The sequence below is a fragment of the Eptatretus burgeri genome, chromosome 3, assembly GCF_056783735.1.
Source record: "Eptatretus burgeri isolate ZD-2024b chromosome 3, Ebu_testis_v1, whole genome shotgun sequence".
Classification (NCBI taxonomy): Eukaryota; Metazoa; Chordata; class Myxini; order Myxiniformes; family Myxinidae; genus Eptatretus; species Eptatretus burgeri.
Genome location: NC_140963.1, coordinates 62988660 through 63014508, shown reverse-complemented (window position 1 = coordinate 63014508; position 25849 = coordinate 62988660). Strand labels below are relative to the sequence as shown.

General features: G+C 43.2%; 1 protein-coding gene across 2 annotated transcripts in view; it reads right to left on the bottom strand.

Annotated features, from left to right (window-relative positions):
• Positions 1-25849, bottom strand: part of LOC147030051 (unconventional myosin-IXb-like) — a 189862-nt gene that overhangs the window by 5571 nt on the left and 158442 nt on the right. For both annotated transcript variants that reach the window (XM_085873751.1, XM_085873752.1), the window contains exons 39-46: positions 23489-23568; positions 22429-22621; positions 18560-18688; positions 18130-18235; positions 17312-17443; positions 17077-17200; positions 11069-11202; positions 1707-1825 (exon numbers count right to left, since the gene is read on the bottom strand). In XM_085873751.1, the coding sequence (XP_085729877.1) occupies positions 1707-1825; positions 11069-11202; positions 17077-17200; positions 17312-17443; positions 18130-18235; positions 18560-18688; positions 22429-22621; positions 23489-23568 (1017 nt within the window). The remainder of the gene's footprint in view (positions 1-1706; positions 1826-11068; positions 11203-17076; positions 17201-17311; positions 17444-18129; positions 18236-18559; positions 18689-22428; positions 22622-23488; positions 23569-25849) is intronic.

The window sequence follows — 25849 nt, the reverse complement described above, 5'->3', positions numbered from 1 at the left end:
ACTTGGCTATGTTTGGATGGGTTTGAGAGTAGTGGAGTAGCGGCTGAAACCCGAATCCTATCCAGGTTCCTCCTGATGACTCCATCTTTGCTCTACTTCTTCGGGTTCCTTTTGGTCTTCCGTTTCATTGTGTATGATTCGCAGAGTCTGTGTATTTTACAGCTGTGCTGCTTGTCCTGCTTCTTCTTCCTCATATCCATAAGCATTGGCTATTTATAATAATATAAACCGATGTTTATTGTGCAAAAGTCACCATGGCTGAGTGGTTGAAGTCACTGACTTGTAAGCCGAGATGTGGTTTGATCCCAGACAAAGCAAAGTTTGAAAATGATTTCTTCTTGTGGATGAATAAGTGTTACACACACATGAACACAGCATATTTCTGCAGGCCTACAGCCGTTCTACATCTGCAGGGATGACCTGGTTGTCACCTGATATTCATCCGTGGTGAAGGCCAACAAACATTTGGTCTCCCAAATGGGGGGCCGCTTCTCTGTGGGCATGCACCGGCAGTCAATGCACTTCACAATTCTGCTTGTAGAGGTCTTTGTGGTGCACTGGGAGCACCAGGTGAACATTCCTGGGGTCCTTTGCACAGTGTGCCAACCCAGATCTACAACTGAATTGGACTGGGCAGAAACCAGGGAGTGAAGTTTTGCCCTCGATGGTGGGGCAGCGCATTGAGGTTCGCCACAAAATGATGGTCTTCAACGGTTGAGCCCGAGCCTTCCCCCTCTAGAGGTTGGTCAGCACCAGGTCCCATTTACCAGAACATGGTCTGGGACCTCGCGAAGCGGCGTACCGATTGCACTCCACACATCGCAGAGGTGCTCCGGTTGATTTGCCTCAACCTGGCCTCATGGGCCGGGGATTTCTCCCATATGCTGCGGCTGGCGTAGTTAGATTCTGCCAATGGCTTTCCACACTCGTATGTTGTTCAAGCACCATGACCGCAAACCCGATGGCGATTCAGTACCTAACTTCCTTGGCATGCTGCACGATCTGAGAGATCGAATAACGACGTGTCGTAGCATGGACTACATCCTTATGATGGGTGCAGATGCTGTGATGCACTGGCATATTGTGCCAGGAACTGTCTGTCGCAGGGCGGGTCGCAAAGGTGCTCGGCCATCTTCGGTGGCAGTGGCACTCGGCAGGTGATATTGATCCTGTGCGACCAGTGCTACATCTCCTCAAACGGCTTTGCACTTTCAAGGCCCAGGCTGTTGTTTAGGGCAGGCCTGAGATAGGTGCTCATGTTCTGAGAGAGAGGGGGGAGGGAGTTCCCCACCCCATCCCCTTGTAGTGGGATGAGTGCGGCGGGGGGGGGGGGTGAGCCCAACATCACCCTGTGGCAACACTGGGCTGCACTTGATGATCCAGCCCAAGTGGCTATTACCCCAGTTGGCTGTGATTTCCATAAATTAACCCCCATGCTCTTTCAGCCAAAGAAAGCTACATAAAGCAACCAAGAAAAGTTACACAAGGAAAGCCCTCTGCTGTTTCAAACCCTACCCAGGTTCCTCCGGAGCTGCAAACATTCACAAGTAGCACATACATGAGGATCCCATTGAAGTAATCTTTTCAAGTTAAACATCTAACTTCTGCATTTCCATTCAACAAATTAAAACTGCACAACCACCCTACCTACTAATTATTACACATACTACAGCACAGAGGAGGTGAGTGCAAGAGACCAAACCTACTCAGAATTGAGGTGCATTCATCAAGGAGGCTCTCAGAGCTATCCGTGTTTCCTACAGAACCACTTTCATCATCAGACACCAGAGGCTCCAGCATCACCATCCGCAAAGCGAGTTCGTCCCTAGTGTTAGACAAGCAAACATAAACAAATCAAAAAACCTTGAATGTGAAAAATGTATCAGAAGTTAACTTTGTTTCATCAGTAAGTAGCTTTGAGACGCTTGTGAAAAATTATGGGAGGATGTCCTGTTATGGTGTGATCAAACATCGACATGCATCGGGTGGACCTCATGACATTTGGTATTATCATGTGCATATTGCAGTAATGTGATGTCTCCACCTCCCCCCTTGGGACAGTACTGAGCATGTGGTATGGATAAAGACCACTTGTTGGTCAAAGCTTCAACCTGAGCCTTGCCTGCCAGGCAGCTATTCGAGTTGGTGGGCAGCTTTACTTCATTTTTCAATATGAAAACCTAACTTAATAAAGTGCATCCTGCATTAAAAAAAACCCGACAGAACACACAATAATCTATCTATAATTCCAGCAATCTCTGTCTGTCTGTCTGTCTGTCTGTCTGTGACCGCCGTTTCTCGACGACCGCTGGTCCGATCTCATTGAAACTTGCCAGTATTGCCGGGGACCCGGGAATGTGCCTTTTCGAGGTTTGATATCGATCGGGCGAGCGGTTCCCAAGTTACGGCCATTTATCTGTCGACCAATGACAAGACACGGTGCTATGACGTCACGAATGACGTCACAATTAATGTTTATTTATTTAATTATTTATTTATTTTGCACGATCGACGGTCCGATCTGATTGAAACTTGCCAGGAATATTGCCGGGGCCCCGCGGATGTGCTTTTCAAGGTTTGATATTAATCGGACGAGCGGTTCCCAAGTTATGGCCATTTATCTGTCGACCAATGACAGGACATGGTGCTATGACATCACGAATGACGTCATAATTAATGTTTATTTATTTATTTATTATTATTTCTTTTGCACAATTGAAACTTGCCAGGAATATTGCTGGGGACCCCTGGATGTGCCTTTTCGAGGTTTGAGAGAGAGGAGAGAGAGAGAGAGAGAGAGAGAGAGAGAGAGAGAGAGAGAGAGAGAGAGAGAGAGAGAGAGAGAGAGAGAGAGAGAGAGAGAGAGAGAGAGAGAGAGAGAGAGAGAGAGAGGCTGCACATACTGGCACTCACCTACGCGCACGCACCTACGGGCCCGCTCCTACGGGCCCGTACTAGTTATATAAATGGACTGCAAAATTAATGACTCACATGTGGGCACCTACCAATGAGTCACAGACCATCATGAAAACCAGAAGCTGCACAAAATAAAATGAAAAGGTCGAATTGCTTCCTTTACTCACAATAGCTATGTGAATGAAGATGAATGGAGAAAAAACAAAAAAAAAACAAACAGCAGATGGAAGAATGTTTTTCTTTTGGCAGAAGCAGGAAAAAAACCCCAAAAAACAGGAAGGCTGTTGTAAATTTACAAGGAAATTCAAGGAAATTTGACGCACTTTATCCTGAAGTATCGATCGGTTCAGAGACGGGACCGTTTTCCTTATTCGCACGTTGAAACCAAGGCAACAAAGCATCTTCCATATACTCACATATTTGGAACCAAAGGCGTTTATACTGCCCTTTCATTGTTGCGAACCTTTCACAATGTATATTTTCCTACTTTATCCTTTATTACACACTCGCAGGTCCTTCACCAATGATGAAATCCATTCTTGCAATGGATTTGCAGACTTCCACAAGAGCCACAGCAGGGAGCATGTTGCCTCCAGCAACCAATACGTCTATATTTCCACATCCTTTTCAAATGACAGCCAACAAACACCAATACTGTTAAATGGCATGCATTTGGAATAAGTTGAGTGAATAACGAAGAATGTTTACCCGGAGTGTTGCACTCGAAGCAAAACTGAATAGGCACACAACTTGGCAATATTGACTAGGAATATGAGGCTGACAAAAACTGTTAGCTTCTAGTCAACTGTCATATGATTGACATTGATCTTGTAAAGAGTCAGGTTGTCCTGCAGCTTTACCAAAGAATCCGTGAAGACTGTCTCAGCAGATTTGCAATGCTTGGTGAGGAATGGATTCATTTTCAACAAAAAACCAAAGCTTATACTTTGCAGAAACACCATACCTCTCCCACACCAAAAACATTTTCAACTAGAAGGACACTCGGGAGATTACATACCTCCACCAGGCTGATTAGTTTACATTTCGTATCCCATTGATAGGCTGGATCTGGATTCAGATGTGACCTAAAATGTAATCGGCTTGTTCTTGTCACATAACCAACTCATCCACCAAGTTTTGTCCGAGTCCGTCCATATTTTTTTTTGAAATATCGTGCTATATATCGTTTTAGCCCAATCACTCAATGGTGAAGAATCACTTTAAAAATTCTCGGATCCAGATTTGGATCTTCACCAAAATCTATTTATTTTGTTGGTGTCAAACACCCAAGCTCTCCACCAAATTTTGTCCAAATCCATCCACAACTTTTTGAGATATTTTGTTTACAAACAGACAAGAAAGATGTCGTGTATAGCACAATGCTTGTGAAATCCTTAAAACACATTTGACCTTTAAATAATCGGTGGATTAATTCATTGACCAAATATGCAAATCCTCTTCAAATTTCAAGTCAATCGAATGAAAATTGACAACTTTAGAAATTTGGCCTATGTGGACCTTTTGGCCTTTGTTGACCTCAAAAATAATTAGCTGGTTGAATTTAATAACCTGAAATATAAATCCTCTTCAAATTTCAAGTCAATCGGATGAAAATTGAGTATTTTAGAAATCTCACCGAAGTTGTTGACCTTAGGCCTTTGTTGACCTTTTGGCTGATGTTGACCTCAAAAAAAAATTGTGGTTGAATTCAATGACCAAATATGCAACTCTTCAAATTTCAAGTCAATCGGATGAAAATTTGCAATTTAAAAAATTTGGCCTATGATGACCTTTTAGCCTTCGTGGACCTCAAAAATAATTGGTGGTTGAATTCAATGACCTGATCTGCAAATCCTCTTCAAATTTCAAGTCAATCGGATGAAAATTGACAATTTTAGAAATCTGGCCGATGTGGACCTTTTGGCCTATGTTGACCTTTTGGCCTTTGTTGACTTCAAAAATAATTGGCTGGTTGAATTTAGTGACCTGAAATATAAATCTCCTTCAAATTTCAAGTCAATCAAGTCAAGGATGAAAATTGACAATTTAAGTTTGGCCTATGTTGACCTAAAAAAATTAATGTTCTTCAAATTTCAAGTCAATTGGATGAAAATTGAAGATCTTAGAAATTTGAGAAAGTTGTTGACCTTTGGCCAATGATGACCTTTTGACCGATGTTGACCTCAAATAATAAGTGGTTGACTTCAGTGACATGATATGTAAATCATCTTCAAATTTCAAGTCAATTGGATGAAAATTGACGATTATAGAAATCTGTCCTATTTTGACCTCAAAAATAATAGTTCGTTGAATTCAGTGACCTGATACGGAAATGCTCTTCAAATTTTTAAACAATCGGATGAAAATTAGGGATTTTAGAAATAAGAAAATGTTGTTGACCTTTAGACCTAAAAATAAATAGGATTCTGTCGAAAGACCAACTCCACCATTTTGTGACGTTTCGCAAAGATTGGTGTAAAATTGTGACCTGTAGGCGATTAAAGGTGAGCGGACAAACAAACAAACGGAAGCGATCAACATACTTGTGGAAAAAAAAAAACACATTTTGCCAAGAAACAAACAAACAGACAGAATAATGCACAAGACCAACCAATATGCTTGAAAAATCTTTGATTTTTACAAGTAACAGACAGACAGACAGAGACAGGGGTGAAAACAGAGTCTTCATCCACCTTCGGTGGTGGAGGTAACCTGAGAGTATATAGAATACGTTACCCCGCACAGTGTTAAATTTATACTTCAAATGAAATAATAACTTTAAAGTTTGTTTTAAAAAAAAATCCCAGGAGATTCGCAGCATTAAAGCATGTCATATACACCACCCTATAGAACATGTCCAAGTACTGAAAAACTGGAGAGTCTTGCAAGTATCAAGAAGGCAATTTGTGTTCTAGTGTTGAAGTATATAATTCAATAAAATAAAGACTGTAAAAGTTGTACAAAAACATTAATTCCATAAGTTTACCGCTGTTGACGCAGAGGCGATTACAGCACCCCATCTAACATGTTACATTAGTGATTGGAGCTTGTTGTTTGTATCCTTTATAACATCCTTAAAAACAGTAAGTTCCCCATTTGGAATGATTTTCAATTTTGTTTGACTGCCAGACAGGCAGACAGGGTAAATATATTATCTCACTCCTCCATGTGCATGTGCAATCAGGATGAATACAGAGACAAAGTACGGTAAAACACAAAGGTTTGCCTTCCGATTCATGTTCAAACTGGAAGGGCACTCGGTAGAGCGCACACCTCTGACGTGCAATGCCTGATCCAGCGGAACATATCGGGCCCAATAAATTTTTGAAATATCATGCCACATATCGTTTTTGGCCCAAATCTCTCAATGGTGAAGAATCATTTTAAAAATTAAATAATTCTTGTATCCAGATCCGGATCTCCAAAATTTAATCAATTCTTCCTAGTCACACACACACAACCTGCCCACCAAATTTCATCCAAATCTGTCCATTACTTTTTACCCTGTGGGGTCTTCCACTCCACGGGGTCTTTGTGCCGCTCGTGTTCTCTCTTTTCTTGTGTACAGTTCATTTGAACGTCTATTTCTCCATTATTCATGAACAGAATTCGATGAAAATTGACAGGCATACATTAGACACATATGCGCAGGCATTAACTGAGCCCAAAGTGCGGTGGCGGCCCTTCGGGCCGAGGAATGGCCCATTTTGGGCCATTTTCTTAAAATTGTTATTTCTCAGTTATTAGTGGTCGGAACCAAACCATACTTGACAGGTATATTCTCGAGACCATTCCCCAGGCAATAACTGAGCCGAAAGTGCAATTCCCGCCCTTTTTTGGCCAAGAAACGGCCCTTTCGGTCCATTTTCTTAAAATTGCTATTTCTCGGTTATTCGTGAAAGAAACCGGACCAAATTTGACAGGTGTATTCTTGAGGTCACTCTGCAGGCTTGAACCGAGCCCAAAGTGAGATTTGGGCTGCCCTTTGGGCTGCCAAAAGCCCTTTGGGCTGCCAAATGGCCCTCTCGGCCCATTTTTTTTTAAATTGCTATTTCTTGGTTGTTTGAACCGAACCTAACTTGACAGGTATATTGTCGAGACCATTCCCCAGGGATTAACTTAGCCCAAAGTGCGATTCTGGTCCTTTGGGCCGAGAAACAGCCCTTTCGGCCCATTTTCTTACAATTGTTCTTAAAAAAAAATTAAATGCGTTGGGCAAAATTAATTTGCAAATGATGATATGAAATTAGCCTCACTCTTGTAAGGTGTTCTGGTTTCTTTTTCTGATGTGATGAAAATCTTACCAAATTTCAAAACTATCTCTCGTCCGTGCTATCGCTCACCTGAGAGTTGTACGAATGAACTCCCATGGAGTATGTTTGCAATTCAAACTTGTTGAGATATCCTGCACACAACTAAACAGACAAACAAACAGACAGACAGACAGGGGTGGAAACATAGCCTCCTTCCACCTTCAGTGGCAGAGGTAAATATAACACTCAATTTAAATTAAGTTGTTCCTCGATCATAAACTGACGATTGTGGACAGACGCAATGGCGTATTGAGGAAAAATGCCACTTGGGGCGAGATGTCAAATTGCCGCCCCCTCGTAACTCACGTGCTGAATTAAACAACATTATTGCAAACCAAATCAAGTACAGCGCATTTGCAAATAAACAGTTATACCTTTGTTTTCCACCTTTTAGAATCGTTGTTGGCCTACTAAGCGTTCAGGAACACAGGAATGAGACGCATTGCCATCATCAGGGGGGTGCGGAGAGAGCGGTGCAAGTGACGTTATTTCATTATTATTTACCGAAGACAGTAACTCAGTAATAAAGTTAATGTATTTGTCACACCAAAATCACCTTGAGTCCAAGTTCCCGAACGAGAAGGGCGTGTGTAAGATATAGGCCAAATATAAACATAAAACACCAGTTGATCATCCCCGCCCACTTCCTTTTTTGCACCTGACTCTTTTATTACTTGATATTTTGTCAAACGCGCATGGAAAAATAAAATGGAATCGCACCGTGTCGGAAGGAAGTTGTGCAGTAAAGCTGCGACACCACTTAAAAAGTGGCCCCGTGGGTAACCGACGGTGATTTTCCCAACAGGCGGGGTGACCTTACTGTCCTGATGCAAATAAACAATGACAAAAAACAACTAAACAACAACAAACTATTGCTCGAATGAAACATGGTGGTTTAGAAAGGTTCTTCTTTATCTTTTGTGGGATGGATGGAAGGAAGGACATGACGTATGTTTAAGCGGTTTGCACCAATTAAAATATATTTTCTTATTTCCAATTTGCTTACTACAAATTCAGAACTGTAAGCTGCTTGGAATTTTACTTGCATGCATGAAATGTTTTCTGTGTATTTAATTTGTTAATTATTCATCTTGGGGCGGGGGGGGGGTGCCAAAGGAAGGGTCCACCTCGAGTGTCAAATACTCTAGTTCTCTCGAGCTATGCCCATGATGACACTGGAACACAGGAATGAGATGAGAATGGCGAATTTGAATGAGCTACAAACACAGGAATAAGTTACGAACATCAGAATGAGACACGAACGCCTCGCTGCCTCGTCTTTGAGTTTAGTTTCCCAGCATGCCGTGCACTCTTTTTTTGGTCACCCCCTCTCTTTGAGACATTGTTGGCCGCAGCCATTGGTCAGCAAACAGAGGGCAGGGCCATTTGAACAGTTCAACCCCTCCATGCGCTTGTGCTTTCACATGCCACAGGAAAATTGTCCTCAGAAGTGTCAATAGTGAGAGATTATAGATGCAACAAAAATTCGCCGCCCCCCAAAAGTGCAGCTCGGGTGGCCGCCCCATTCGCCAACCCCCCCCCCCCCACCCTCTTCACCGGTATTCTGGTGGACAGACGGATGGAGAGATGGGCAGACATAAACCAATTGCTTCGCCCCGCTTTTCGCTTCGCATGTGTGGGGTAATTACAAGCTTTTTCTGGGACAATAGAAAATTTGGTTTATTGAGATGCAGGCAGATGGAATTATCCTCTTTGATTCTATGAGATTTTGGTGTACCATCAGAAGGCAGACCTTTATGAAAAATTGTCCGATGCAATGAAAAGAGAAAAGTTGAACATAATGTGCTGTTTCAGCAGAGCAATACTCCAGTTTACACGTCCCTGTGATACCTAATGGCAGCCATTCACAATGCCTCCATTCATGATGCCTAACATGAACTGGTCAATCAACTCTGAAACATGCTCACCAGAACACACTCCTAAGCACTTCCACATGTTTCCACATTTAAATATACTTCTTGGAAGAGATATTTCCTGGAAACAGTAAAAGTGTTGTGTGAATTGATCATCCTCGTGTATGCGAGTCAATACACAAGTAGCAACAAACCCATTGCTTCGCTGGTGGTAGTTGAACAACATAACTTACATAATATTGTGACGTCCACGGGACTTGAACAGTCCCGCCAACGTAGAATAAGCCGAAACGATGGAGGCGGTTTATTTATTTATAACCCAAACATGGCGGTTCTAATCGCTCTACCGCAAACGGGACGAGGAAGGTGGCACGAGTCGCTTTTCACTGAGTTGATGATGTTTATTTGTTTTTATTATTAACCAGAAATAACAAGACTCGGCAAGAAGAGGGATCCGGGGCGATTTGACGGGATGGTGTGGGATAAGGCGTGGGGAAAACACAGACAATTCCAATGAATATACAGATCTCAAACCCTCTAAGGCGCCAAGTACACACACACACGCACACGCACACACACAAAATGTAGCTACTTCTGGTGGTCAGGCTGGACCGTGGTGTGGACGCAACTGTCCCTGGATCAGCGTCGGACGAGCTGGCCTTGCTCTCGTCGGGGGGGGGGGGGGCAGGAGAAACCGTGGTGCTGTCGACCTCCTGGTCCTGGCCCAAGTCCGCTCACAGCCGCCAGGGAACCAGTTCTGGCGCCAAATTGCGAGCAGGAGAAGGAGGCAGGTCCGCCCGCCGTTCGACCCCGTAGTGCGAGCCAGCAGAACCCCAGAGCCAACCAAGGTGAGGCACGAGGCTCAGCAAGGCTCCAAGACACGATGAAGAACACGATCGAATCAGCACAACAACAAGTATGCTTCCCGCGCAACAGCCTCCACACCAAAAAAACACGATCGTTTTGTCCCGATCTTCTTCCTCTTCCTTTTCGACCCCGAACAGAACCTTCCTGTCCTCGTCACTTCCAATCGAGCGGTTTATTGGCCCACCGCCGTCGCCTTCTGCCAATCGTGATCACGGGGCAGAGCCATCCACTGCACTGTCCTGTGACGTCACGGCCAGTCTCCAGAGAATACCAAAAGGGGTTTACGCAGACACACTTACCCTATCCCGTGTCCCTATCTAATTACGTGACAATTATCATTTCCCGCTTGAAGAAATGAACATTTCCGAGACAACTTATCACCACTGAATTGCTACTTATTACATCGAGATCCTGGTAAACTTGAACAGCATGGCATACCTAATTAAACATCCTAATTACCCTTTGAATGCATACCCCCCCCCTCAAACGTAACAATATGTTACAGCATAGCAATACAGATTATCGACAATGAATATTTACAATTTTTTTTATTCCAGAAACATTTTGTTTCCTCCTCACAACCCAACGTTAATTTTGGTAATATGCACACTTATTTACCAAAAAAACAATATTATGAATTAGTTTTATCTTCCCAGGAATCAGATGTTATGTTGTTTCTTTTTACCAAGTTGAAAAATGCAATTATCATTGAGTCATGAATAATGCACTGCCATAAAGGCCTGGCCGAGTATTAGATTAATGCCGTCTTACTAAATCCACCATCCTGATGCCTCACATCTGGTATTTAGCCCACTACGAACATCAGATATATGGATTATGGTGTTCAATTGCTATCAGCGAAGCGATGGGACGGGTCGTGTGCTGGAGGACGGGATGACATGCACATCAAAAAGGTCGAGCCTAGCATTGGACATAACGCCGTAATGACGGCTCAACAAAAACATTGTGACAGAAGGACGGATGGATGGAGAAATCCTGCCACTTTAATACGTAGATAACCAACGACCACTCAAGTTGTAGGCAGTCACCTGACAAGCCAAATGTGGTGAGGACAGAGTGAAATGTGTGCACACATACTTGTCATCCTGGATGATACGAAGTTCCTCCTCCAAGTCATGCTGCTCAACCAGCATGTCCTCCTTAGCCACCATCATAGCAAGTGTTTCTGCACTGTTGTCATCGGTTTCTGTGCTGTTACCAAAAGAAAGGTCCTGGAGTGAAAGCAGAGAGTTTTGTTGAACAGAGGAATGTTTCTATGCAATACACACAGCTCTAAAATAATTATTAAAAATTAACAATGGGTATAAGCAGGGAAGCTGGGGCGGTTTCTTTGACAACAAAAAAAGAAAAAAAAGGAAAAAAACAAAACGAAACAAAACACCACCATATCTTTCCCTTTATTGATTTGTCGAAGAAAAAATATCAACATAAATGGCAAGTTACAAATTGAAGAAAAAAAAGAGGTCTCAAATCGAAATAAAAAACATCATAGGAATTACACATACATCAAGATGCTCGCGATTCAAACAGAAGTACACGATACAGACTGAAGTTGCACACCAAAAGGTCCCAAAAAGTGATAGTGCCCATGTGTGGAGAGATCATTTTAATTAATCATGATACTGAGAATTATTAATCACGAGCAAATACAACCTGTCACTTCGCTGACGGGGGGTATTAAGGAGGGGGGTTTAGAGAAGGGGAGGGAGAGAGGAAGAGAGGAGAGAGGAGCGAGGAGAAGCTAGGAAGGAGGGAGGTGGGAAGAGCGACGAGGGGGGAGGTGGGAAGAGCTATGCCTCACCAAATGTTGCAATACCATGGGAGGGAGGGATGGGAGGAGGCGTGTGTGTGTGTGTGTGTGTGTGTGTGTGTGTGTGTGTGTGTGTGTGTGTGTGTGTGTGTGTGTGTGTGTGTGTGTGTGTGTGAGAGAGAGAGAGAGAGAGAGAGAGAGAGAGAGAGAGAGAGAGAGAGAGAGAGAGAGAGAGAGAGAGAGAGAGAGAGAGAGAAAAAAAAAAAAAAAAAAAAAAAAAAAAAAAACAGAAAGGTGAGGGGTGGAGGTGGGTTTAGTAAAGAGAATGATATGTTATGCTTAATGACCGATCACGTACACAAAAAACAAACTCATGTCAGAACAGTTGTATACACAACACAACAGAGTTTATAATGTGTTCCGTTGGCACAACTGAAAAAAAAATTGATATCCCAGTTGCAGAAAATTTGTGGAAACATGAACCAAAAGTAATCACTGTAAACATGGAAGTACCTTCTGCTCACGTATGACCGAATGATCCCATCGAGCGTGAACATCGAAAACAAAGCGTTATGTCCAGATATCATACTTAGGTACAAAATATATAGAAGAAGGCATTTCTGTTTGAGGTGATAATAGCAGTGATTTTGGACAAATGATGCAGAAATCAAGAAAATGACCAAACACCAAGACCTCAAGAATGAAGTGAGAAGATCCTGGAAGCTGAAGAATGCCAAACTTGTACCAGTGATAACTGGACCTACAGGAATGATGACAAAGAACCTCACAGAGATATTAAACATAGGGGCAATACCCCTGGGTGCTCACCCGGTAGAGGCTGGATAAGATAACCAGGAAACCTCTAGTAGGCATGGATGACCCATTAAATATATAATGGAGAAGAAAGTAAATACCTTTGGATTTTTTTCATGCCATGAACAAACCTTGGTACATCACGAGTGATAAAGGTTGTGGTCAAGTTTCATCGAGATTGTGTGTGGTTTCAGAAAAGAAAACAAATACATATTTGGGAGGTGCAACTCCCCCACCCTCCCATAGAACCCCTTTGACCCCAATTATTTTTAATGTCGTGAACAAACTTTGGTACATCACGGGTGGTGAAGATGGTGGTCGTTTCATCGGAATTGCGTGGGTTGTTTCTGAGAAGAAAGCAAATCCATATTTTGGAGGGCAACCCCCCCCCTCTCCCCATCGACCCTCCTAAATCCCAACTTTTTTATTGTCATGAACAAACTTTAGTACATCGCAGGTGATGAAGATGGTGGTCAAGTTTCATCGGAATTGTATGTGTAGTTTTGGAGAAGAAAGCAAATACATATTTTGGGAGCAACCCCCCTTAAAGCCAGATTTTTCTCATGGCATGAACAAACTTTGGTACATCATGGGTAATGAAGGTTGTCATGAAGCTTCAGACCTCGTTTTTTTATGCCATCACGGGCGATGAAGGTTGTGGTCAAATTTCACTGAAATCGTATGTGTAGTTTCTGATAAGAAGTTGCAAGTATTTGTGGACGGACGACACACCATCCCATAAGCTCCCCATAACTACTTTACCGGTGAGCTAAAAACCATCCCTGGGAATATTATTACAAACAAACTACAGTTAGAAACTGTCCGGGGCTCAGCGACGATCCTGAAGAGAGCCCTCAGCACAAAACTTTGAGAACAGAAAACTTCACAGCTTGGTTGGTGAATCGTGAATCCTTATTGAAGGTGGATACTTTGAGCCCACCCTGGGCGGACTCCATTTCACATTCTGAAACCAGTATATGTAGATACCAATCAACGCCACACACACACACACACACACACACACACACACACACACACACACACACACACACACACACACACACACACACACACACACACACGGAAGGTCTCTGTTTCACCTCCTGATGAACCCCAACGATATACATATGGAGACAGCAAGCAACAACATCAACTCCCACATATGTGTACGCGTGCACACACACACACACACACACACACACACACACACACACACACACACACACACACACACACACACACACACACACACACACACACACACACACACACACACCCTTTTATGAGTATAGATAAGCAGCTGCATGTGACGAGTGGAAAAAAAATTTGCTCGGTAATTTAGAAAATACGTTATTCTGCAAACGGCTTGAAATCGGGTGTTATTGCACGAGCCACTCGCTCAGGGTGACCGAGCACGAGCCACTCGCTCAGGGTGACCGAGCACGAGCCACTCGCTCAGGGTGACCGAGCACGAGCCACTCACTCAGGGTGACCGAGCACGAGCCACTCGCTCAGGGTGACCGAGCACGAGCCACTCGCTCAGGGTGACGGAGCCCGAGCCACTCGCTCAGGGTGACCGAGCACGAGCCACTCGCTCGGGGTGTCCGAGCACGAGCCACTCGCTCAGGGTGACGTGGTGTGGAAAAAGCCTCCCCAAAGAGTGAACGGTTCGCTCAGAATGACGTAGTGCGGTACCGCTGTCGAGAATGGGTGCTTGGCAAGTGGCTTAAGCACTCATGCAAGCACTCCAATTAAATGGTTGCTGAACGGTTGGAAATGTTGTCACTGCATACCAGAAAGGATCCCTTTAACTCTAAACCCGTCTTCACCACGCATGCAGCAGTTAATTAAATAAAACTAGCGATACCTTTGCACATGCACGGGATATCAGTACAACATAGCTGGTAGCAGACGACAGACCGTACACGGGGAATGACAAAAATACGCATTGTGCAAAATGCAAGTGGTACTATGGAACGCCAAGACTTCCCGAACATTGTCGGCATGTCCGCTAAGTGCCACAGCAATTTCATAAGGATCGCACGACGGCGAGCCGAGTTTTTAGTGTGCAAGCTTGGTATTATAATAGAGATGAGTTTTTTCAAAAAATGACTTTATCCACAAAAGAGTTGCTGCTTAATGCAGAACAACCCTGGAAATATCGCAACGTTCAATTGCCCGTGAAATAAACATTGCAAAAACTCCGCCATTTTGCCTGCACGTCTGTGCACGTGTTGCATGGCACATCGGTTCGGGCTCCGCGCAAACGTTATAACTTTTTTGTGAAATGTCCGTTTTTGTTTTTTTAACCAGCTTTGATTCCCTGTGAAGCACCTCGCGAAACCTCCAAAAATATAGAGACAGATGTGGCAGATGCTGTGGATAGGCAGTCCCTCTGGGGAACAGGGCATGAGGTCGAGCAGTGAATGCACTAAATCATTCAGCTCAATGAAGCTGGTTAATTTTGTTACGTTCATAAATTGTTTGTTTACTCAATCTAATTGTCCAAACAGCACTAAAAGATAAGTTTAATGCTTTGGAAATTACACATTTTTTTATGTATGTATAGACAAGGAGGGGGAACATCGCCTTGCTTGCTCAAAGAAAGTAGGTATATTGGCTTTGTTATAAGACTCGTTATTTCTTTAAATTATCAGATTTCACAACAGATGTCAACATTTATTTAGTCCGGACGATATCCGATCCTAAAAAGCGAAATAATATTTCGATAATATATACTTTAATTAATCCGTGAGAGTAGATTGTGGAAATTCGTCTCGCAATGCATGAAATCGCTCCAAGCTGAGAATTCGAAAACATAGCACTTACAAAAGCGATGTACACAACGATTCGTAGCTATGATGAACAGGCATTCAATATAAGTGAGGAAAGTGAAAAATAAACTTTATCGTTAAGAAATCGCTGCGGCCTGTTCCAAGTCAAAACATGGTTGAGTAGGCTAAAAAAACATGGTGGCTTCAGACCCTGGCGAGGTTATCCAGGAAACACCTTAAGACCTCAGACAGCGAGGCGGCCGAAGGTCTCCTGATGAAGGATATAGTTAAATAATGCCGTTACTTATCTTCAAAAGAGGTGTTTTAATTAACCCAAACACCCAATTTTCACTCTTGCACTTCCTTGGAGTTTTCTTACTATGCATACAAAGTTTTTGGAGGTATGGAGGACAGACAGACGGACACACACATCCTTTTATTAGGCTTGTGATTGTGCTGTGAAGTACACAAACAAGAATTATGATCTATACTCACACATTGCATGTAGCTCAATGGCAGTGATGGGATTGTCAGGGAGCATCATCTGCTCCCAAGATATATCCGGTGTCTTATTGCAGTTAAAATCAAGGCCTCTTAAATAGCTGGATCGGCCCCACAGGTTGCGCTACACAAGGTATTGTTTTTATGAGCTCTGGTCGAGTTTGCGTGCAACACGTTCATTCACGACTGCTTATAGCACACACACTGTATCTACAATGGAAGTTGCAATATCATACGTGCACCCTATATTCATTGCTAGCACTGGATTTCAATCACTAACGTAACACATACACCAAAGGATGGCTTGTGATGGTACAAACTATAAACATGTGAGAGTGATTACTGATTAACTTGAAAAGAATCCGAACTGAGAAGGGACTTCCTTGCCAGGGAAAATCACGAAATTTGAATGATCGATGGAAGATTTTATTTTTTGTTTGGCATACCATACTACCTCAGCAAAACAAGGACAGATCTATTATTGTTGTTAGTATTATTATTATTATTATTATTATTGTCATACTTGTGAAAATTTTGAATTTAGCAAGTTTAGATGTACTCTGTTTATTGTGTTTCATATTTGGCCTTTTTTAAAAGTAAATTTACTTTTTGTCTAAATTCAGTCCTTTTCAATCAAGAGAGAATTAAAGTGCTTCCAACTGATGTCTTTGAAGAACGTTGTGTTGAATCTCTCGTGATCTCAATGCTGACATTGGGGACTCGCCGCTTGAAGTTGTAAGGCCTGAACACTTCGGTTCGGCAGTCCCAATTAGCAGGTTCAGTGATCATGGTAGAAATGTGAACACCAACGTTACCGTTTGCTTATGGTCAGTTTGTCTGCCATTCCATCTGGGCTCCCCTCCCCGCGTCTTAGCAGTCTCTTCCAGTGCTGCAGCAAAGTGCAATCTCATGGAAATGTCACAAACGTCATGCTCGCCGTGAACGGATATTATTTACACTTTCTCTGCAGAATGTGAAATGCATAAAGCAGATGGAGATGAAAACACCGTTTTGAAAATTTCACGGAAAATCTTATGAAGGAAAACAACTTGAAACTAGCACAAGTAGACTCACAGCAATGATCGAATGCGAAAGCACAAGTAGAAATCCATGGCAGACAACACTACCAGAAGTATGTATGACAAAATAAATTGGTCAATCATCAACATTGTTTGTGGACTACCTGCCGACTCTAATTATTTGCCTTTTGAAAATATCATGCATGACATAACAGGGTTAGAACATACCAAACTTCGGCGCAGGAATGAGAGCCGTTGAATCGTGTCTTCTTCTGCCTTATTGAGTTCATCCAGTGTGGCCAGGCTGGAGACGACTTTCTCCAGCTGTTCGGTCAAAATGATCTCCACACAACTGACAAAACAAACGCATGAAGATATATGTCTGACTCATTATCTAAGAGTAAGAAAAATAACTTCTAATTTGCCCATCCTTTGGGCCTCTCCATCAATGTGCAAAACTCACGCTGTAGCCTTTGTGATCTCCTTGACCCCTCTGAGAGGATCTGCAGAATCGGGGCAACGCAGGACACAAGGCGCCAACACAATGGCGAGAGCATTTGGAGACATACGGTTTGATTCTTCATGTTGAGCTACCCTGTAACGGCAAAGGATTAATCGGTAGCATCTTTGTGAAGACAACTTTATTGCATGCAAGTGCAGTGAGCTTTGTAAAGCATTCTACAAGACAATAAAAATGCTGATTAAAAGGAATGATCTGTCAAACTTTCTTCAGGTACACAGGGTATGACAAGTACCGGCAATGAGATCGCACATGTTGTTCACGTACCATTAATCTTAATATTGTTTCGTTTCATGTTTTGCCAAATATTTGTAGTGCTCGCTTACTTTTATGCAAGATGCTATGGAATGTTTTGCATCCACACGAACGCGGAAGGGAGGACTGGCTCAATATGTTCCTGTAGGACATGAGCAAGCTTGTTGTCTGCCAGTTTTGATCAATTTTGACTCCACCAAGTGTTGAGCCGAGACCAGACGGTTGAAACACATTTCTGATTCGTTATATTAGTTCATGCAAGAGGGTAGTTTTGTTTGAAACATAATGGTACAAGCTTGGGCAGCCTCTCTCAACCTGCTCTGAAATAATACAATTGTTCAAACAAGTGTATCACCTTTTGATCAAATTTCCTGTCACCTGGAGAACAGTATCAATATAACGAGTGGCTAAATGACCGAATGATGACACTCCATTAATTTACCTCCAGCAGGCTTAACGATCGCAAATAGAGAAAATGTAGGGGAAGAGACGGAGGGTGAGCTGACCGAACAAAGTGGAAGACAAGTCTCTCCAGCAAGTTAATGTGTGCTTGTGGAATCTTCTCGATTATCGAGTAGATGCAGCGTAACTGTTCCTTGCGCTCTGGCAACTCTGTACACAACACATCAACACAAGAAAAAAAAATAGCGAGAACTAAAGATCCTCGAGCACAATGTTAAAGTTCTTATATTATGCAATGTTTGGTCCTTAAAATGAGAGAACGATTCAACCTTCATGTATTCTTTGCCATCTCAAGCTTTGTCCCTTCTAATCTTCCTTCACTCAGAAATTAATGAACTCTCTTCATTGTGTATGCGAAGTTTATTTATTTATTTATTTTTTGAGAAAAGCATTTCACACAATTTTGTTCCTCCCTTCTTCAAACATGCCCAAAGTGAAGTGTGGTGATTTTGTCTTAACAAGGAGAAACGGTACCAACAGCACGGAGGAAGTCATAATAATGTTCATATGTCATTAGTGGATCAGGAAGGTCTCGAAGCCACTGCTTCAACACGCTGGCAACCACATGCACTTGGTACGCATCCAGGATCACCCCATTCACATCTGGTAGCACATGGACAGAAAAGATTTGTGATTAAAAGGCAGACATCGCAAGATAGAACAAAGTAATTAAGGAAAAGGGAAAGGCCATTCAGCCCATGAAGGCTGTGCCATATAGACGACTCGGTATGCAACAAGTGGCATTAATTACAAAGTATTAACACAGGTTACAGTATATTAGTTGGTTGCGTGGGTTATTCCGTCTCTGTATGTTTGTTTAATGTTTATCGCTGACAGGTCTCAATTTTATACCGATCTTCACGAAACTTCACCACATGGTAGAGTTTGTCATACGCGGTCAAAAGGTCAACGTATTCCAAAGGTCAACAAATTTTACGCATTTTAAAATCCTCAATTTTCATCTGATTGACTTGAAATGTGAAGAGGAGCTGCATATTTCATCATTGAATTCAACCACTTATTGTTTTTGAGGTCAACATAGACTAAAGGTCAACGACTAAGGTGGAATTTCTAAAATCATCAATTTTCATCCCATTGACTTGAAATTTGAAGAGGATTTGCATAATCAGGTTAATTAATTCAACTACCAATTGTTTTTGAGGTCAACTTAGACCAAAAGGCCAACATAGGCCAAATTTCTAAAATTGGCAGCTTTCATCTGATTGACTTGAAATTTGAAAAGGAGTTGCATATTTGGTCATCAAATTCAGACACCAATTATTTTTGAGGTTAAACTTGGCCAAAACGTCAACATAGGCCAAAGGTCAACAACTTGGATGAAAATTGAGGATCTCAGAAATCTCACCAAATTGACTTTTTTTTTTCTTGTATACCTTGTTGAGGCTCGTATCAGAGCTAACACACAATGCACAGCAAGGGGGGGGATGAGACAAGAGGGGCGGGGAGTGGGAAGGACAAAACAGTAGGGAGCAGAGACATTAGGAGATCTGTGGAAGGGAGAGGGATGGGGCAGGGAACACGGGGTATACAAAATGGACATTACAGGGACTTTTAGGAAGGAAAGCAGGGAATTTGAAGGAGGTGGGTTTGGGGTGGATTAACAGGGGAAGAAAAGATCGAGGTTTTGGATGGGGGAAGACAAGAGGTGGTGGTGAACAGCTGTTTTGAAGGCCTGGAGGGAAGAATGGGATTGAACAGAGTGAGAGAGTTTATTCCAAAGGTGGGAAAAAAAAGAGGAATGAAAGAGTAAAGGTGAGCAGTGATTCGTGATTTTGGTAGTTTAACCAGAAGGGGGTTGTTGGCCGACCTTGAGCGCTTTGCGGAAATATGGTGGGGACATATCGCAAAAGAGCAGGGTGGGGGGGGGGCGAGACCGAAGAGGAGATGGTAGAAGACAGAAAGACCACCGACCTGCCTGCAGTGAGAGAGTGAGAGGTCCAAAAACTCAGCCTCATCACGGGAGATGCAAATGATCTGAAATGCCTTGGTTTCCACAGGGTGAAGCCGAGAAAGTTGAGAGGGAGGAGCACCAGCTCAGAGGGGAGAGCAGTGCTCCATCAGGCTGCGGACAAAAGCTTTGTAAGTGGTCAGGAGTTCGGGTGAGCCGAGGAAGGACTTTGCACGACGGAGGATTCCCAGTCGGCGACTGGCTTTGAGGCCAGGTTGGAAATGTGGCTTTCCCAGGAAAGATCATGGCAGATAGTGAGACCAAGAAGCTTGAATGAAAGGATTTCTTCCAGAGGATTGTTGAGAAAGTAGATGGGGGGGGGATTTCCAAATGGTTCTTTCGGAGAGACATAGTGAGAGTGTGAGATTTGTCAGGATTCAAAGACATGTTCCACGTGTTAGACCAGTTTTATCCAGATCTGCAGAGTGCGAAGAAGCTGCTGCTTGCCGGTCTGAGGGACAACAGATGGTACGGCAGATGGTGGAGTCATCAGCAAAGAGATGTCGAGGATTTTCCAGAGAGTCAGAGAGATCATTGATGAAAACAAGAAAAAGAACAGGGCCCAGAACGCTGCTTTGAGTTACTCCAGCCTGCACAGGAAGAGAGGATGAGAGAACTCCATTTAGGGCCACACGTTGACTGTGACAGGAGAGGAAGTCTGCGGGACCATGAGTGGAGATGGCCTTGAATACCATAGGAAGAAACTCCTTGGGCATGGTTACCATCAGAGCACCCAGACCAGGAGTAGGTGTAACCACCCACCATAATCTCTCCAGTATCCGGTCTCCGACCCTCAGAGATTGCTGCAATACCGGTATTCAAACTCTGGAGCTCAGATGATAACAGAGACAGGTGATCATCTTCTCTTCGGGATAGGACATTCCCGGCACCCACACAAAGTGTCAACCACAGCTTAACCCGAGGAGACGGCCGTCTGGTGGATGCCACCTCAGCACCACCCTGCCACCCAGGACCGCAATCTGACCCAGGAAGTTTACGCCGTGCTTTTCCTCCCAAAATCAAGGAATGGGGGTCACGGAGGCTTTGCCCTAATCCCGTCATCCAGTGAGCTGCCCTGTGAAGGGCAGCAACACATTAGGTACTCCCACAGAGTGGGTTTTCAGTTTTCTTTGTGTTTTAGAGTTTTGCAGAATGAAGTACTTTACGGCGGCCGAAGTGCAAATCCTGCCAATCAACCTCCACGGAAAAGTAACCCAACTGCAGGAGGACATCTGCAGAAACAGCTGGGCACCAGATATGGATGGCCATTGGCTCACAAACATGCCTGGTGTTGGCTTAATGGTTAGGGTGGTGGGCTGTGCATCCTCGGATCCTGAGTTAAAATCCTACTCGGTTGTTGAATTGTTACTAGGTGGGGTTGACTCTGCCTGTCATCCTTCCAAGGTCGACAAAATGAGTGCCAGCTTGCTGCTATCCTGTGTCGGAGTGATGCCACATCCAGGATTGTGTCCAATAGCCAAGGAGACTGCTGAGGCAGCACCAATGCTCTGCACAAAGTATGGTCCCAATGGATGGATTGGCTCACAAAGAACTCATCCACCCTTTGACATGTTTTGTTTTTAATCCTGCTGGGTGTCCATCTCCAAACACCATCCCCACCAGGAACCTGGTGGGGGCGGGGGGGGGGAGAAGGTTTAGTCGTCATCAACTTGACCATGAAACAGGTTAGTACAGGTTTACATGGTACCTGTCGCAAGTCACATATCTAATCTGGCCTGACCCGACGATGAAGGATGACAGCTTAGATCACACTTCCTAATGTCCTGTTTCATTAGCGTTGTTTACTGGTCTACAATGGAAATACTCTGCTTATCGGAAAGGGAACAGCTATAAAGCAAGAGATGTTTGTAAATTTCAATTGAAGGATATTCTGATTCGATGTACCATACTCTGCATCATAGAGTGTTGGTTTTGCCTCTGGCCCAGCATAACCTCTGGTCAAAGAAGCAGTTTCTTGGCCAGAGGTCATGCTGGGATGTTCACCCTCCTTCTCCCAGTAGTAGTCAGAACAGGAATTTGGAATTTGTTCATGGTGACGGCAATAGCTTGCATACTCTTTGCGAAGGACATACATCTTAAACATCCACCAACTAATGCCAGCAGAATGGACATCAGTTTAACATCCATCTAATGGATGGCACACACATTGATGAATCACCCTGCGAATGAAACACCGGGATGGCAGTTTATAACTGGGTCAGGATTCAAACCCAGGCTTGATGGCTTCGAGGTGAGCGAGCATACCTCTCGCCCATCCCGTCAGCCCTTAAAGTGTATCATTTGGAGTTAATTGGTTATTTGTGTTATAATGTTTCCCAATAACAATACACTGTCTTATCTCAGCGCCACATACCTGCATCCAGTTCCTCGCGGAGTTCACGGGCCTTGTTGGCTGAGCCACACTTGCGGTAGAGGCCCTCGGTGTAGAGGCCACACAGCTCAACATATCGAACAAGCTTTTGTACCATGTGGGGCACGGTACCGTCCTCACCCGCCAGCATTGCCAAAGGCACGCCAAACTGGCGTGACGTTGCCTCCACCTCACCCTGGAAGATAAAAGCAAGTTCACACAATGCAAGGAAAATAACCAAATACGAATGAGAATGTGAGGAAAGAAACTAAGATACCACAATGAGAGACTATATCGCTATAATAAAGACCAAGTGAACACACACACACACACACCAAGGAACAAAGAATGGCCAACCAAACACGAACGAACAAGTTAGACCAAGGAATTGCAAGCTCAGTCGTGAAACTTATCAGATGTTGTAGTGCCTTCATATACGAGTAATTAATATACGAGACTTCATATACGAGACTTGTAATACCCTCCCCCACCTGGAGGCAGCGCGACATGATACACATTTACATCGAGAATTTGCGTGCCCTCCTTGTTCCCCCCAAGTCAACTGGCAAAGATAAAAACACCCCTATACATTAATTGGGGTCGTGTTGATCCTGTGTAGCAAGTCTGGATACAATTGGCCTCGAACTGTAGGAGGAGGAACGTGACAAACAAACAAAAACAAACACACAAACTCCGGTCCGTGAATAATATGGTGAGGATTCTCAATATTGCTACCTTCTCAATTATGGTTATCTATTAAGGTGCCAATTAACTATAAAACCAGTATGTCAGAAATTTTGGTACACACATTCCATATAACAAACAAGCTGCAATATGAACAAAGCTTTGATGACCAAATTATCTCCACTGCCATCTACAATGCCGAATGCTGTACAAAATTTGCATTATTTTAACCTTCTTGTTGATGCTAACAAAATTTCGACCCAAATATCATTCCGACAAATCTCCTGCCAGAAAAAAAAAAAACAGTGTGAGGCCGACAAAGCAATACACTGTTTCAGATTGAGGATCTAATGATTCAGGGCACACCTCCAGCTCGTACCTTCCTGCTGGATATGAAGCTTCCATGACAGTGGACGATGACCAATGAGCAGCACTTTTTATGACAGGTGTATTTACACACTGCGGACGAGAAACAAGAGGGCAGGGTAAAATAAATAAATAAATAAATAAATAAATCAGTGTTCACCTGGTGTTATCATTTGTTACATCAGGTCAGGAGGCCGAGCAGACACTGAAATTAAACTCAATGTTTCTCTTGCATGAAACTACAAAAAAAAAAAAAAACTTCATTCCATGACAAACGTGAACAATTGGAACACTTAAGTATCAATGACAATTATATATTAAAACATAAACATATGATACGCCGATGTATTGATTACCTTCTCCCAAAGGTGCTGTCCTGATTGAAACAAATAGATATTTAATAATTCCAAAATTTACAGTCAAAATCCCCTGACAAAACGACGACATACCTCTCATGAGATCTGATAAGAATCTGATGAGAATCTCATCAGATTCCAAAATAAATCATTAGACTTTAACATATGGGAGGGAGTCATCATCTTTGGATGATTAAACACAATAAAGAATGCAAAAAATTTCGGGATCTTTTGGGATATTCCGTTAAGCCCGAGATGATCTGGTTTCCCGAGGCCCCGTTAGTTAAAGACGTCTCGTTTTCACTCATCGTTGCATCAAAGCTGCAAACTGCTCCAACAGCTTTACTGTCTTACATTTCTCACTCATATGTTATGGGTTTCATCTTTCCTTCATTCTGTTGATTGAAAATTTATCTCCTCACGACAATAATATGCATGTGGCTGAGTCAGCCTGATAATCATGTACCCAAATCTGTCCGACCTAATTTTTTTTTCCATCTTCCTGCTCCTCATCTACATCTACCTCTACATCTACATCTACATCTACATCTACATCTACATCTCTCTCCACTTCCAATGTTATCGAATTGATGACGTCACTAATGATGTGTCGGGTTATGCAAGTCAGGTATCATGGTTCACTTTGTTTCCTGGTACACAATTTTATGTCACGTCAAAAGGTATCCAAGTTGCCTGAAAGATCTGTATTTTAAGTTGGTTTGGTTTTGGCGATGATGCTGGAAGGTGGAACACTACATGAGTGATGCTTCAAATGCAGAGCTGAAACACTTCCCCCTTGGGGTTGCTTTCTATGAAGATATCTTTCATCCGCAGATTATTTTATTTTTTTGTAGACAGTCGAGTCTTGTGGAAAAACTAGAGCACTGAATGGATCAGGACGCAACAGAACAAAAGGAACAGTGGAGAGGGGGGGGGTAGCGGGGGATACCAACAGTGAAGTTGAAGAACAAAATTGAAGGAGATTTGGACAAACAATTGGGTGTGGGGAGGAATCAGGGGCAGGGTGTGTGGGGTGGGTTAATGGGGAAGAAAAGATCATGGTTTTTGGATTGGGGATGATCTGAGATGGTGGTGAACAGCTATCTTGAAGACCTGGAGGGAAGAATGACATTGAAGAGAATGTGGAAGTTGGTTCCATAGGCAGGAAAAAGAAGAAATAATGAGTGGATAGAATAAGTCCCAATAGAAGGGGGTTGATGGTGGACCGCATACGCCCTGCAGGAACCGAGGGAGTTGGGCGGGACAAAGCACGGAAAGAGCAGAGGGTGCAAGACCAGAAAAGGAGGCGGTTGAAGACAGAGACCACAGACCTGTCTATGATGATGAAGTGATAAGCCCATCAACTCAGCTTCAGCGTAGTAGATTCCAATGATCTTGAAAGGCCTTGGCCACGTCTTTAAAGCTACAATATCCATACTGTGAGCACACACAACTTTGTGTGAAAAGTAACATGGCCTATGCTGCAGAGGCCATTTTGAGGCTGCAAATTGAGGCCAAAGTGACCAATATAGCAATTTTTGGAAAACTTTTGAGTGCAACACAATTAAGCTTTTTTAAAGTTGATGAAATAATTTAAACTGAAAGAGTAACTCAAACTTTTCCTGTCACTGGGGACGGGTATTTTTGCTCGTACAGCACTGTATGTACATTATTACGACTTTATAAACCATATGCTGAAAATGAAACGCACACAGCATGTAGACTCTTAGAATAATTATTTCTGCAATGTAGATTAAGAATAGCGTCTTCCCTATAAGGGTTATTATGTATTTAAATGTGTTGGGTTGGGTAGCTTGTGCCCCTTCTCAACCTGTTGGGATAACACCATCAGTGTGTCATGACGTGCCCTGACTGTCGTCATCATGTAGGGCATGTGGTGTTTTACTCCCATGGCTTCTCGGCATGTGCGAATAACACCCGCATTCTGGAACCTTCGTCGAAGCCATGGCTTTAGAAGGGAATGCGAAATTCCCAAATTCCCCATTTATGGTTGAAAG